The following is a 16,343-nucleotide window of genomic DNA, read 5'->3' as shown; positions in this document are numbered from 1 at the left end:
ATCTGCAATTGCCCTACTCTGCCTGACCCTTGTGTTGGGACATGTCAGGTATACGGTTCCGGTGTTAGTCTGTCTGGTTTCAAAACTGTTTACCACCAGGATACCTCTTCTCTTATGGGGGGAATCTCCACCCACCTCAGGTTGCCAACCGTCCCCGGCCGAAGGACAGACAACAAGCATAGGGAGCACAGAGCAGAAAAATCTAGTCAGTAGTGGAAAAACCCAGTTCGTCTCCAGCGCACTCGTTCTCCGACACCCTTTTTGGCTCGTCCTTGATTGAACAATACACCAGCTAACCTCCACAGTCAGCTCATCTGCTTCAAAATGTACTATTGCAGTTGTGGCCGAACTCATGTCTGCTAACTGAGCTCACAGAATGTAGACTTTCATAGGAGTTTGGAAGTGAATGTCCAAAATGGCCACATACAGGCACCATGTTTCTTAGCTCATTTTTGCACACGCATGACACTCCACCCTTTGGACAATCAACTGCCATATCCCAATGAAAGGAAAGTCAATTTCTGAAAACCGACGAAACATTCCCATCAAATTTGGGATGCAAGAAATGCAACAACAACAGACAACACAATAAACACAGTAAAAATCCAAACAAAAATATAACGCACTGCCCCTGGAACCCATAAAAACTTCTGATCCCACCAGCTTGCGTCCTGATCTTGAGTGACTTGAGAAATGAGGTCCCTCAACCCACCAATGTGTTTCTCAGTAGAATGGGAACGATCTTCCAAACCCAAAACAACACATCCCTTCTACAGCACTGCAACCTAAATTATACTTAAAAAACAAATAATCAATAGCAGCTCTGTTCGTCAGAATAGCTTTTCTGAAATTTGTGTTGTCTAACAATAGTTCTACAAAGCTTGAGAGGTTTCATGAAGTCCCTTCACTACTACACAAGCCAGCTTAATTAAGGATGTATAGCCCCCAGCAGCTAAACCAAACCCCCCACCGAGGAAATCGCAAGGGCCATCAGATAACAAACGCACATTGGAATCGCAGTCATGGGGTTAAACCAATATGATGAACAGCACACATAGATCCACGAAAAGCAGGTTGCAAAGGAAACATCATTAAGCTAAGGAGTGTCAAGGCACAAAGACCACCAGAAATGTTAGCAGGAATATATCAATATGTAAAGTTCCTGCAGGAGAATAACCAACCCATAGGAAGATTCACATGGCTCAGATGACTGGCTGCCGAAACAGTCAGATTACAGAACATTATATTAGAGACATCAACACAAACATTTGTGGATCGAGTACACAAATGTCTCTCAAAATCAGTGCTTCCTTGATCAGCATTTAAGTCCAACTGCTGGCATTTGCCGATATGTTTGGGGTCACAAGTCATTATATAACAAACGTCAGCAGGAGCAATATTGTAGGTGATAATACGTGTCATATTCCTTCATTTTCGATCAGTATCAGCACAGAACTTGCAGTACTCGTAGACAGAAAAAGAGCCTCTGACAATCGGACTCATCCATGAGAGAATCCTCATGCAGTACTCCGAAAATGTGCCGCAAGACAGGGGCCGGCGTTGGCACAGCCACAAGGCACGTTGAAATCAAATTTGCAGCACCATGAACATCAGCCAAGCAAAAGTGTGAGATGTTTAGCATGCAACGGGCTAGAAAGACCCATATATTCTCAGGTTGCTCAACAATTGCAGCATAGACATGCTGTACAAAAGACATGGAAGCCGCGGAAGGGGGCAAGACATCACACCCAGGCCCACAGAGTTCCCTCAAGAAACCACGATACAATGCAATTGGTGCGTCCTCCAGGACTGTGTTGACATCAAAGCTGTTGGTTCTCATCCATATCCTCGACTCCATTTGCAGGATGGAGATACTCCACCTCTTCTCGCATGTTCCCGCCGAATGCACTCCACACAAATCCACAAGGGCAAACATCACACACAATGTCTGAAAAAGAACAATTCAGAAAAAAACAAGATATTAGTGGAGTACATCATTCACATAAATAACATTTGTCAGCAGGAACATGACTCAATTTTCTTTTCCATGGTTCCATTACAACTACAACTTGATCCTCTCCTGCTGCAATTAAATCCACTGGAAGCAGACCACTAGGCTTCTCAACCCAAACCTTTGCTCCCGGAACCATTCTGTCTGATGAGCCAAAACCTTTATCACCACATTTAGTTATCACAGTGCGTGGCTCTCCCTTATCACCATTGACAATTTCACAGGTACAATAATTAACTGCGCCACCCTATCGCCTTTATGGATAGGTAACATGTTTTCCCCACTGTTAATGAGGATCACTATTATTTCTCCTTGGTAGTCTGCATCCACAATCCCTCCCAAGACTTGGATTCCCCTCAATGCTAATCCTGACATAGGGTCAATTAATCCCATTTGTTCTGATGGAATTTGCACTCCAATCCCGGTGTCGATAACACTGATTCCTCTGGGCTCAAGCCAAATCTCCTCCCTTGCATCTAAATCCACCCCTGCAGACTCTGGTGTGGCTCGAAAAGGAGCTAACGCTCCAGGTGACATTTCCCAGTACTTTAAGGTTTCACATGCTCTGTTCAGCTTCATTTGTAAGGCTGGAGTTAACATACGCATTAATGGAGTCTCGCCATTGGCGAACGGTCTGTTATTCAATATTTGCAATGCATCCAAAACACGCTCCCGCCACCTTTTCAAATTTCCCTCACCAGATTTTTGCAACTGTTCGTTCAACAAACCATTCATTCTCTCAATCAAGCCGAAGCCTCGGGGTGATATGGGATGTAAAAGAACCATTCCACGCCCTTTTCCTGTCGATAGTCTTGAATCAGTTTTCCTTTAAAATGTGACCCATTGTAACTTTGAATCTGCAAAGGTACTCCATAATACAGTGCCACTTGATCTAACAATTTAATCGTATTCAATTGTGTGGCTCGCTTGCATGGCATTGCAATCAAGTATCCGGAATACGTGTCCACAATTGTACACGCATACTGACACCCTTTGCTAATTGGCATCGGACCGATATAATCGATCTGCCAGATTTGTCCAGGTAATTTACCTTGATCCAATGTATCTATAATGATATGCGGAATAGATGTTGGTTTTTGATTTTGGCACAACGGACATTGTAAAATCACAGTTTTCACGATCCCTAAAGGAATGCTAATTCCCCGATCTTGTGCCCACCTCATAGTAGCCTTTTCTCCGAGATGCCCACTTTTCTGATGTGCCCACTTAGCAATCCCTTCCAGATCATCTTCCTCAGAGCTTGTGTCCATTACTGAAATGTTGGCATGTTCATCTGCAACAGAATTGGTTCATCTGCAACAGAATTGATCCATCGTTCCAATGAGTCTGTTGTGCAATGGACGCCCACATGATAGACGGTTACTGTACTATGCAGCAACATTTTGGCAATATCTTGCCACACTCTTTCCCCCACACTTCTTTCGCATGAATCTTCCATCCATTCTTCTGCCATGGTGGCTGCCAAACCCCTTGTCCATTCGCCACAGACCATGAGTCTGTGTATACATAAAAACCACCAGGCGCTTGCTGCTTCAATGCCTGAAACACTGCATACAATTCTCTGTATTGACTACTCTTCCCTTTCCCAGATCTGGTCAATATTTTCTTCATTTTGGGATTATATGCCACTGCTTTCCAGTGTCACTCAGTCCCCACATATTTGGCTGAACCATCAGTGAACCACGCATGTTCAGTTTGTTCACTCGTCAACTCACCGTATGGGACTCCCCATTTTACAGGAGACTCCCTAACATCCCCTCCTCCCTAGGTTCCAGATCAACCAATGGAACAACAGCCACCTGCTCATGCAATTTTGCAATTCCACCCTTTTCCGTTTTGGCACGATCTTGAATGTACCACTTCCATTTAGTGATGCCAGCCTCTTGAGCATGTCCTATTCAATGTGTTTAGGAGATCTCAATACCCACTGCATGATCATAATTTCTGGTCGGATCAATACATCATGAACAAGGGTTACATCACTGTTAGTGCAGTTGAAGAGGAAAGCTTCATTTCGGCCACTACGACACTACCCAGTCCCAAGGCAGGTAGGCAGCGAGATCACACGTGCTAACGTGGTCTGGAGCAGAGCGTCCTCCATCTCAGTAAGACGTCCTCACCCGGGGTTCCAATTCTCTGTCTACCACCAGAATACCTCATCTCTTATGAGGGAAAAATCGCTGCCCACCTCAGGTTGCCAACCGTCCCCGGCTGAAGGAAAGACAGCAAGCATCTGAAATACTCATTTTGTCTCTCGCGTACTCGTTCCCAGCACCACTCTTGACTCCCTTTTTGGCTCTTCTTTGATTGAACAATACACCAGCTATCCTCCACAGTGAGCTCATCTGCTTCAAAATATTCTATTGCAGCCATGGCAGAACTCATGTCTGCTAACTAAGCTCACAGAACGTAGATTTTCATTGCAGTTTCGAAGTGAATGTCCAAAATGCCCGTACACCGGCGCCATGTTTTTTAGCTCATTTTCGCACACGCATTACAGGGGCAAGGTCCATTTTTAAACTACACGGGTAAAAAGGTGAACTCTTTGGAGGGAGAAAAGGGAGTCTGGGTTGCAGTGTTTCTAAACTTTCTTTGCTGAATGTACGTATTTGTGGCAATCAATATTTGCCTTTGTGCGAGGACCGTGCTCATTACATATGGACTGTGATGATGAAGAGGAGGGCCAGTCATGAAGCTGCTGGTAAGTGTGATCGGGCCATTAGCGCTCCAGGTGCCTGTTGCGCTGGTATTTGTTAATATTAGCAGGCTGTTGTAAACATTCTGATGCTATTAGCCGACTTAATAGGAGTGTTCCGAACCTGTGTATTTATCTAGATGAAAAGAGTTCCCCAGTGATCGAGCCCCTTAGAGGAGGAATAAGCTCCAAACTGTGCATGGATAGGTGCATTGTGCATCCTCTATCTCCAACCTCTCAGGGTTGATCACCCTTTTGGGGCTTTTGTGGGCAACGCAGTGGGATGGCTGTGCTGTTCTGACACTGTCCGAGTAGGTAGACGTAGCAGGCGCTCTTCACAATTTGTATGGCTATGAAATGGGCAGCTTAGTTTTAATGTGGCGTGGCAGGTGATGTTAGAGGCTGTTGTCTCCATTGTAGCCCAATGTGCAGAAGGTACTTTCTATCTCTGTGTGATCAAGCTGATGACTAAAATATATATTGGAAGTGATCATTAGAAATCAACATTGTCAAATGCTTAATACAGCCAGTGCTTTAATTAATAGCGGCTTTCACAACAACAACAAACAAAAAATCAGCCCCCATCAAGCTGTTGCTTCCAGCTGTCATCAACTGCTAGAGTGGCTCTAGCAAACACACACCTGACAGCGCAACACTTACCCATATAGAAGGAGCTAAGCAGCATAGAGAGAGCGAGAGAACTAGTCCGGCTTATAATACAACTGATGTAAATAGTCACCCTCTAAACAACTTGTCACTTCTTGCACTTGCCTTCCACTGGAGCTCGTGGTGTGAAGCTGGCCTATTGTGGTTGGTTAACCATAGGCAGGTCTACTTATTTGGGCAATACCAGGAGGTTTGATTTATCTGGCATAATATGGAAATTATAAATTGCTAATCAGAGAGTCATGTTTTGATCCTTCTCCATTTCTCATCGATTGAACACTATATCAGACAATATATACATTGTGCTTCTGGTGTTGAAACAGGGCACTAACATGTTTTGTAATTCTTACTTCCCTGACAGCCCACACATCATCTTCCTGTCTCAGAGTGTTTTATCAGGAAGAGGCGGTCTCTGTGGTACGCGGGTGTGCCATGAAATCGCCCATGCTTGGTTCGGATTGGCTATTGGGGCCCGTGATTGGACCGAAGAGTGGCTAAGTGAAGGGTTTGCCACACACTTGGAAGATGTATTTTGGGTTAAAGTACAAGAGGTAAGGGTTCATTATTTTTGAAAGTGCATTTCAATATTGAGCATCTAATGTTTTCTTCTGGAAAGTATTGGAAGTTTATGCCAGCCAACAAACTAGTGTGGGCAGAAATACACTTGTGGTGCTCTCCAGTGCCCCTGGCCTAAGTATCTACTCTTTTCCTGCTTGCTTCACTAGTGGCTCTATTGCCTCTGCATCCCATGACGGACTTCAACTGTGCTGCAAACCCATTCTATATTAAAAGCATATTGATCCCAGAGCTCCAACGGCTCTGTAAAGATTCTCCTCTTCTGGTCCTTCGTCACCAGCATCTTGGCCGGCTCCAACAACCCATATAATTAAATCCCACTTCCTCATTGCTGGTCTAATGCTCAGGAACCGTTTCCTTGCTTCCAACGTCTCCCTGAAGAAGTCTGGTGATATATAGATTCTTTGCCATTCCCACATTAGTGGAGCTTTGTTTTTGATCACCGACAATAGCTGGCGTACATGTGGATAGCGCAGAAAGCAGGAAATCATAGGTCTCAGCTTTTAGGGTATCTTTCATTCTTTCTGCTCACCCTATGTGCTCTTTGTATTTCAAATGGCCTGTCAAACTTCACTGGAATATTGACTGTTATCCAAGACTATAGGAAGCTTATAGCATCTGCTGTCTCCACCGACTCCCATCCTCCAATTCATTATTGACTGCTTTCAATTGACCTACTTGTGCCTGCAGGACAAAGACCTTTTCTGCCACTTCTTCGACTGGCTCCTGCATTTCCACCAGCATGTCTGTGAACCTATTAATTTTTGCCCTCACATTCACCACCTTTCCATGGGTGTCCCTCACTCTTGCGCCCATGCTCATTACCACTTCACTCAGCTTTGCAAATTGCTGCAAGAGGACGTCTAGCTTTAGCCCTCCCTATGCGGTGCCTCTCGGTACCAGTTGTTGAGGTTCCATTGTGCTGGGCTAGGAGCTGCTCTTCAACTGTCTGATGCTGCCTGGTCCTCTTTTTTCTTCAAAATGCAATTGCTGCTCAAGCCGCCTTTTCTGACAGTACTTTTCTTTCGCTCTGCACTTACTTGCCTTCTGGTCTAAAGCCTTGCTCACATATGGGTACTCGCATGCCTCAGTTAAACCACAATCTGCTCACCTCTTATTTGCCTTTGTCAGCCGTGCCCAGTCTCCTCAGCCTGGTGCTCTCCTGCGTTCTTCCTTGCTGCCAGGCTCATTAAGTTTGCAGGTACCGTCTTCACTCCTATATACCTGCTTCTGCACTCACATATGCCTTCTGTATTGTTTCTTCCATGCAGGGTCCTCCTTGCCTCTTCCCTTCAGCCTGCTTCTTAGAACACTGCTCACTTGTGCTTTTCTTTGCTGGCAGTTAACTTTTTTCTTCGCCTTATTCCTTGCCAGATGCTGCCATTGCTCTAGTTCTTTTCCGTGCACACTTGGAAAAATTATATACTGGACCCTTTGTTCTGGGTCTACCTTACTGCATGCACCCAGCCAATTTCCTGGCCCACTGCCAGGCCCCTGGTGGCATTATCTGCTGTCACAGTCACCATGTCACTGGCCTCCCTAGCCAAGTGCTCATCTGCTCCTCTCCCGTTGCTGTTGCCTGCCTTTGTGAGGATTCCTCACTTCACCAGTCCTCTTTCTCTTTCTTTCGTCATGGCTCAGCTCCTCCCTGCAGGCCTCTCACTGCCCCTCGCTTCAACAGGCTTCAACTTTATTTTGCAGCCCCTGGCCGCTGCTCCGCAGGTCCTCGCCTGATACGGTGGTGGCGCGGCAGTGCCCCACACCGCTCTTTTTCACTGTCACTGTGGATGTGAAGCCCCCCTGCTCCCCGCCTTACTGTGCCAGACCATTTTCCTCCTCCCTCTGCTGCCCATCAACACTGCGGCACTCAGAGGAACTCACCAGAGGACAGACCGCCATATTTTAGGAGACAGGCCGATGTCGCCACAGCTCGCTCCCATGCAGGTAAGAGCTGCTACAGTGCTGCCCGCCTTTAAAGTCGAACGCATGCCCATGCGTTCTTCAGTTATTCCGCTGTCAGACATGCATTCTTTTATTTGTGGATGTTGTGTGTTGCCGTTCTGCTCCCCGTTACTTGGGCAAGGGGATACGGCGGTCCCGGCTCAAGCGGCCATCTTTGCGGGCAATTGGCAAATCAAAAGTAAAAAGAAGAATCCACTGGTAGAATTCTCCGGTTTTGGTTGAAAAGATCCCCTTCCAATTCCAGCCAAGAAAATATCACCAATGGTAATCCTGGATATCTTCTCTTCAATGTTGATTAACAAAGTTCAAAGAAAAGACTGTCTTCATCTACAACCTCACAATTAGTTAATATCTCTGCAGTAGATTCAGTATACTTGTCAGGATGCTTCTTTTGGGTTGTTGCTTCCCTCTTATCAACCACCCTTCTACTGGTGTTACTATGAGATCAGTCACCTGTGTATCACAGCCTGCTACTACTCCAAACCACTTTGCTATAACATCCACTGACAGTTTGATACACTACCAGAGTTCAGGTACTAATGCTTCAGTTTTATACTTCAGAATTAGTTGGCTTTAAATAACAAGACTCTTCGACCTCTACAGGTAGGCAAGGCACTCTTCCCTTCAGGGACTTCCAAAAGAGGGCAAATTCTCTTCCTCTTCTCTCTGACTGCCACTATGGGTAACCTGCCTCTGCTAAGAAATCTGACTTTCTTTCACTTCAGTAGTCTTCAGCATTACAGGTTATTTCCCCAAAGTTCTTTTCAAGCACCCAATTACTTTCTCCAGACTTATGCACACCCCTTCAGTCCAAGTTATTACCCAGAAGCGTTAGTGCTTCAGGTAACAATGCCACCCTTAGACTTCATTCTACTGGACTGTTTTCAACTTCACATTTAAGGTAGAGGGGTTAAAACAGTACTTGTTTCACTGGAAAAGGGGTTATCCTCTTGGCTTGGGAATTTCGTGTTATTTGCTTCTGTATAGCCACTTTATAAAAAAGAATGTCAATTTAGGAGTTTGCAAGGTTTATTCTTCAAAATGAAACCATAATTAGGTACACGCAACCACTCTTTAAAATAGCTTTTTGACTTAAAGACTTGAATGAAATTGTATTTCCATGTAAAGTTAAAGCAGCAACTTCTGACTTCTTTTGGGAAACGTAATTGGTCACACATGATTTCCCTTTGTGCTTATTTCACTGGTAACACTTGTAAAGTAGTATCTCTGTGTTTCTAAATGGGAAGCAGTGTTCCTTTTTCACAATTGAAGGCACGCAACCACTCCGATATTAGGAACAAGTGTTTAACAATTTATGAAAAGATCTTTCCTTTCTACTCGAACACTCCGGCTTTTAGAATAGAGACAGGTGTTACTTTTTCATTTTTAACACAGTACTTGAAAATAATAAACAACTTCTGCTTGAACGAACAACTTATGCTTGCTTTCAACTCCATACGAGTTGTTTTGGAGCTGGTTACAGTTACCAGCAAGGCTTAAGTGTTTCTGAGCGCCGAGCTTCACACACCGGCCTTAGAGACACTGCAGTTGCGAGTTGCTTTGCACTCCCGATTTCCTCAACCTCTTCTGCTTCTTTGGGCTCACTTGGGACAGGCACCCTTCTGCAGCATGGGTGTCTCTGGTCCAGCCTTTTTAATTTGGAGCCTCTCTTGCTCCCGAAACCCTTGGCTTGTGTTCTGTCTCTGGCCTTGGGTTCCTGCACAATCACAGCTCTGCTGCTCCAGCATGTCTTCCTCTGTGCAGCCTCTGCAGTACAGTTTTGAGAACACAAGACCCTCTCAGTACTTGCAGGTGAAATTTGCTCACTCCACGCTCCGGCATCACCTCTGTGCTCTCACTTCCTTGTGAATTACATAGCCTCGTGCTCCTCTACTACAATCTTTTTTCATCTCCTGCTGCAGCCTTTTATGCACCACAGGTTTGACAATTGACTTCAAGTGTGAGTCCTCAGCCTCAATTGCCTGACTCTATTAGGCTTAATTGCCTGACTTTACATCTAGATGCCTCTTCAGCCTGCCTCCTCCTCTCAGCTCCTTTAGGATTCTGGGACATGTAGTTTGTTTCCCCAAAGTTAGGTTTTCCACTTCTTTAGTTTGACAAAAAGCCATTAAAGGGGTGGGATTACGGGAAACGTTAAAAAGCGGTTGATCCCAGTTTTCCTGATCTGTTCCCCTCCCACCCTCAACCCCCAATGTGATCCTCCTGCCTGCAATACACCACCCCTAGGGTCGGGATCAGATCGCCTCTGACTTTCCCAGGTCACACGAGAGTCCCAGAGCACGGGAGAATCCTATCAGATTCTTCACAATTCCCTTGAACAAGTTGGGTAATACATGTATCCATGTTATTTTGGATTATGCCACCCATTACCCTGAAGCATCCCCACTGAGGAACACCAGCCAACACATCCTCAAGCACCTTATTCCCTTCCTCTACCATGTGGGCTTCCCAAAAGAATCCTCACGGATCAGGGTACCACGTTCATGTCCCACCTCATGCAAAAAGTGAAGCGGATTCTGAACATAAAAACATTAAGAACTTTTATGTACTACCCCCAGACAGACTGTCGGGTTGAAACTTTCAAACATATGTTGAAACCGATTCTGAGCATACTGGTGGAGGCAGATGGACACAACTGAGACCTTATGACACCATAGTCACCTTTTGCTGTTAGAAAGACTCCCCAATCCTCTTTGAGTTACTCACCCTTCGAAGTAGTATATGGGCGAGAGGCCAGAGACATCCTGGATATTTTGAAGGAGACCTGGGAAGAGAGGCAAGAGGCAACACTGCCAATATACCAAGCCACGCAAAAAATAAATCCAACATGAAAGCGGCTAGGGAGATTGTGAATCAGTATCTCTTGAGGGCACAAGAACACCAGAAAGACACTTAAAACGGACAGGTTGTGGGAATATCTTCTTCTGTTGGTGACAAAGTGTTGGTCCTCTTGCCCACATCCGCGAACAAAATGGTGTTAAAATGATGCAGCCCATACAAGGTTTTTGAGATAAAAGGATGCCTCAATTACCTAGTTTCCCTCCCAGAGAGCCAACAGAAAACTCAGATATACAATATAAACCTCCTAAAGCCCTGGATGGCATACCCGGTTGAGCAGAGTACCGTTGCCATGGGCACCCTCTTGGTTCAGAATGAACAGATTCTCAACCTGATCCTGGAAAATCTAACTCCCATCCAGAAAACGCATCTCGAAGATCTGCTATGTCAATTTCCCATGGTCTTTTCTGAAAAGCAAGGCAAGGTCAGAAATTCTTTCAATATATACCCACGCCTCATGGGTAGATGGTAAACCTTAAACCTTACAGTATCCCTGAAGTACATAGAAAGATCATAGAGGAAGAAATTGACATGTTAAAACTGAGAGTGATCGAATCCTCAGAAAATCAATGGGGTTCCCCAATTGTCCTTAAAGCCAAGCCTGATGGGTCTTGGTGATTTTGCATTGACTTAAGGAGACTGAATTCCATCTAGGTCTTTGACAACTATCCAATGCCAGGGATTGACAAGGTGATTGAAAGTCTGGGAAAGGGCAAATACACCCCAACCCTAGATCTCACCAAGGGTTATTGGCAATTCTCTCTTAACCCCTCTGACAAAGAAAAAACTGCCCTTTTACCCCTCGGGGTTGTTTCAGTTTACTGTCCTTCCTTTCGGGCCACTATTCAACGGTTAATGGAGAAGGCACTAAGACCCTACTCTGCTTTTGCTTTAGCATTCCTTGACGGTATTGTGATTCATAGCAATAGTTTAGAGGAATTTCTATACCATCTCTGTGAAATCATTAGGGCCTTAAGAAAGGTGGAGCTTTGTGCCAATCCAAAATTAAATGACATTCAGCCCATAACACTGTAAAATATCTTGATATTGTGTGGGCAATGGTCTTATTCAACCTTTGAATGAAAAAGTAAAGGCAGTGGCACCTGCCCCTAAAACCAAACGAGAACTCGGGGGCTTTCTCAGACTAGCCGGGCACTATGGAAGGTTCATACCCAACTTTGCAACCCTTGCAGCCAATCTTAGACAAGCTCAAAAACTCACACCCGAATAAGATTGTTTGGACTCGACACGATCAGGAAGGTTATGATGGGTTGAAGCAGATTTTCTGTGTTGAACCTGTACTAAAAGTGCCTGATTTCAACTGTGAGTTCATCTTACAGACTGATGTGTCGAAAGTGGGCCTGGAAGCAGTATTCCCACAGTTGCATGATGGGGGAGAGCATCCAGTCCTATATTCCAGCAGGAAATTGTTCACCTGAGAACAAACCTATGCAACTGTAGAGTTTGAGGCTCTTGCCATTAAATGCGCCATCACTAGTTCAACATTGTTAATAGCACACGTAGGGACTGACCAAGGAAATAATGTACAGGACCCTTTAAGACATGCTGGGCTGATTTCTTACCTGCAACTGTTACCATTGTTGTATGAGACTGAGAACCAATCAACTCTCCCTTTGTGTATGGGGGAAACATAAGAGCGCTGTGACATCTAGAGAGGGTGTGAGGAGGCAGAGACCTGCATCAGACGAAGCAGGACAGAAAACTGCCTTCAATCCTGTGCCACCAGCGGGAACCATGACCACAGTGCAGGGGACAGACCCACTGAATGCCGCTCCCTGGAGATGGGCCTCGAGCTCGAGGAGCTCGGCCCTACAGGCACAGGAACACTGACTACCACAGTCACAAAACACTGGCATAGGCTAGAGAATTGTTTGAACCAGGAGGGTTACAATCCTGATAACCCATGTGAGAGTGAGAAAGTGGAAAATCCATGAGGGGATAACAATATGAATTATATGCATTACCTTAACTGGGGTGACAATCCCAATACTCCATGCGAGGGTGAGAACGCGGAAACCCCACAAGGGGCTGACACAGAATACCCCACTTGAAAAAAGCCTGAGACTCAGACAGCCTAGGAGGCTGGAAATCCCACGAGAGGCTGATGCAGGGTCCGATAGCCCATGAGAGGCTTAGACACAGAGTACCCCATGAGGTGGTGGACGTTATCCAGTACAGACAAATCCAGGAGGGCCAGACTGCCCACATGGAGTTAAAAGACAACCAAGGGAATGTTTGCGCAACCAAATACAAGACCAACTTTGGGACTTGATACAAACACTAACCCAATGCCCCCTGAGCTTCATTCGCTAGGAAAAGGGACAGCCTTAAAGAACCCTGATTGTGAACTCTATCAGCAGATTGGGGCCTGAGAGAGAAACTCAAAGACGCAAGACGGTGGGGCTCAGAACCGAGCAACCGTAAGCAGAGCATAGTGGGAATATACTTACTGAGGCAAAGGTTTATGTTGATCATGTTATTAGTGGTATGGCTAGAACATAGGATAGCATAGGTTTGGACAGAGGACAGAGGTTTTCTGAGGCATCCTGACCACTAACCTTTTATTATTTTCTTTTGAAGTTAACAAAACCCATCACCATAGTTTTAGAGTTAGTTGAAGTTTTCTTTAATAAAACATGTTGAACTAGGTCTTTTTTTCCATCACCTATGTAGGACTTACCACAGACCTTAGAAGCTAAAGTTGATGCTGGGGAGATGGGGAGATAACTGTATGGGAGAGGTTGGTGAAATCAGCGCAAGGTGAGGTTACGAAGGGGAAGTATCAACTTAGAGGATTTAACAACTGTGGGCGGCAGACTGTGTCGTGAACAGGAGATGGTACCTAATACCTAGGGGTGGTGAGGAAGAATGATCAGGCCTCAGCACAACAATAATATGGACCGGAACAGCTGAAGAATGACAGGAGGTTCCAGAGGCCAACATCAGGCCCAGGCAAGCTGGAACGGAGATGAAAAAAGGAGATGAAGGAACTTATGAGAAGATCAGAGAAGAAGAGGGTACAATCTCAAAGGCTTTGAGTATTTGCTGAAGTACCAGGGATCTCACACTCTCTTCACATGTTTCTCCTTCAGAAGCTTATCTGCCATTCCTCAAGCAATTGAAGTATCATTCACGCAATTGTAGGATTCATCAACTGAGTTAGTCATTTAGGTTCCGGACCCTGGAAGCCCGCAACTAGTATCAACCCAGAAGGTGGTTTAGGATCCCCAAAACCCGTCACAGTTGATAACCTCAGAGAACTTTAAGAACTGGAACAAACTTTGGTAGCAAATGTCTGGGAAGTCCTTACCAAACGTGGACGCTTGGACTGCCTTTTGTTATTGGATTGAAACCTTGATTTTGAGCTGGGGTTCTTTTCCTCAGGAATTCGTCCATATTGAAATGTCTGTTTTTTATTGAAAAACCCAAATCATCTTGAGCTTGAGTTGTCCTTTAGGTTTGTTGAAGAGGTCTGTTGCCAGCCATAAATCAATGAAAACCTTTCAGAGACGGAATTGTGCAGACAACAAAAACACCTTTTATTTTTCAGCCGGCTGGGAGAATTCCTCATGCCACAGATTGTTAGGTAACATGGAAAGAATTTGAGTTTGTCCATTTTGAACACACTTACATAGAAAGCAAAACATTGCACAATAAGGTCATGCTAATATGAACCTTATATTTTGATGGGCCAATTTACTTAGAGGTTTAATACATTGCGTGTTTTTCATTGGACATAAATGCTTCCTGAAACACAAGATTATTTCTTGTCACTATGACACAGATTATTCCTTATTTCAGTAAACGGGAGACATATTTGCAATTTTAAGAACTGGTTTAGAAGCAAACCGGTTTGGATGACACATTGCTAAGACAGCCTACCAAGGACAAAGATTAGCTGTCTGGTTTATCATTGGCTAATTTCTCCCCCCTTATCTTTTTCTGACTTTATGACAGTTTCATTTGTGAACAGCACCGTTAAACACTGTGTATTCCTACCATTTAAAACTGCTACATCACTGCACCTTGGCTTCTGTCCAGGTCACAGCCTATAACCTGAGTTTGAGCTGCTGGCTACTTTGTTTGAGCTCTTCACAGCTCTGTATTTTCTGCGCTTTCAACACTTTGCTTTAAGGCCTATTTTCATTTTAATACATGCCAGGGTATCCATTTTGGAAACAATGGCTGCCTTTTGCTGATGTATAGTCTATATGAGAATCCTGTATCCTGTTTTATGTATGTTGTGCGCAACATAAGCATTTCTTGTTTTGTGTTTTTCCTAATTATATGTGTGTGAAGTGTCACCTATTCTTGTCATCTTCAATCTATTGTGTACCTATTTTCTAATGTACCTGCCTAGAATTAAGGGCAGCCAGGCTGCCCCAATGGACAATATTTCTAACTTTTACAATGTTTAAACAGGAGGGTGGGGCATGGGCCCTAAATACAATATTCACCTGTCTGTCACCAGAGGGAGAGAGAGTCTACTCCTCTTCACTCCCCCCTCTGGTCAATATATTTACCCTCCCCCACATGAGATGTACCTATGCATCCCTATCTTCGTCACCCACCTCAACTCAGTACTCTATCTCAATACGGGAGGCATTGTGGAAGACACTCCTAAAGTACTACAAGTGTCTCCACTCATGTTGTATTCTTCTAATCTATTGTATATGTATCCTTTTTTGTCAAAGGTGTGGCATATTGTGCCCTCTTTTATCATTGGTGTGTATATATGTATCCCCAGAAAGTAACATTGTTTACTTCCACCTTGTTCCCACCCCTGTTAATCAACATGCACAACGAGTGACCCTGCCACTGCGAAAACCGGGAGATATTGTTAAATGACATTTACATATTCTTTGGGGGGGGTCCACTAGCCCTTTTATTACTTTCATTCCTCTTTCTTCTTCTCTTGATAGTTCATTAAAAATGCATATGTACACATCTTCTTATTCCTCCATCCCACAACATTTTCTTGTCCCTGTCCCATTTGCCAGCTGCTTGGAGTTAATTTCCTGGCCATCATCTCGCTTAACTTCTGTTCTTTGTTCTTCTCCATATCAAGTCCAAGGATCTTTCATTAGTCTATTATTGCTTCTTGGCTGCTTTGCAGCACGTTCAGGGGCCCCTTAGTTCATATAAGGGCCATGCTTCAAAACGCATTGTCTTCTTTGAGTAAGATGGGCCCTTATCATAATTGGGGACACAAGGATGGGGGAGTCCATAAGAGGATTGTTGCTTCTTTCGGTTTGGTAGTAACTGGATATCTGGCTTGGCCCCTACATCCTTTTTTTATGACAGTCCTTTTTTATGACAGTTAGGGCCTTTCTCCCTGCTCGTAGGGTCGTGTGCATAGGTCCCTTGAAGTGCAGGTGTTCTCTGTACATCTGAAATATTAAAACTGGGTGAATTTCTTAAAAAGTAAGTGAATTTTACCATCAGCACTTCCTCCTAAAATCTAAACATTACTACTTCAATGCTTCTATTTCTTTAAAATATTACTACCTCCCAAAGCACTGGATACTAAAT

At 44.5% G+C, this 16,343-nt stretch overlaps 1 protein-coding gene across 1 annotated transcript in view; it reads left to right on the top strand.

Annotated features, from left to right (window-relative positions):
* AOPEP (aminopeptidase O (putative)) overlaps positions 1–16,343 on the top strand; it is a 1,805,484-nt gene that overhangs the window by 989,236 nt on the left and 799,905 nt on the right. Inside the window, exon 6 of the mRNA XM_069625709.1 lies at positions 5,755–5,944. Within this exon, the coding sequence (XP_069481810.1) occupies positions 5,755–5,944 (190 nt within the window). The remainder of the gene's footprint in view (positions 1–5,754; positions 5,945–16,343) is intronic.

The sequence above is a fragment of the Ambystoma mexicanum genome, chromosome 6p (assembly GCF_040938575.1).
Source record: "Ambystoma mexicanum isolate Mex_15411 chromosome 6p, UKY_AmexF1_1, whole genome shotgun sequence".
Lineage (NCBI taxonomy): Eukaryota > Metazoa > Chordata > Amphibia > Caudata > Ambystomatidae > Ambystoma > Ambystoma mexicanum.
Note: the sequence above shows the minus strand (reverse complement) of the source record. Positions and strands in the feature narration are given on the sequence as shown.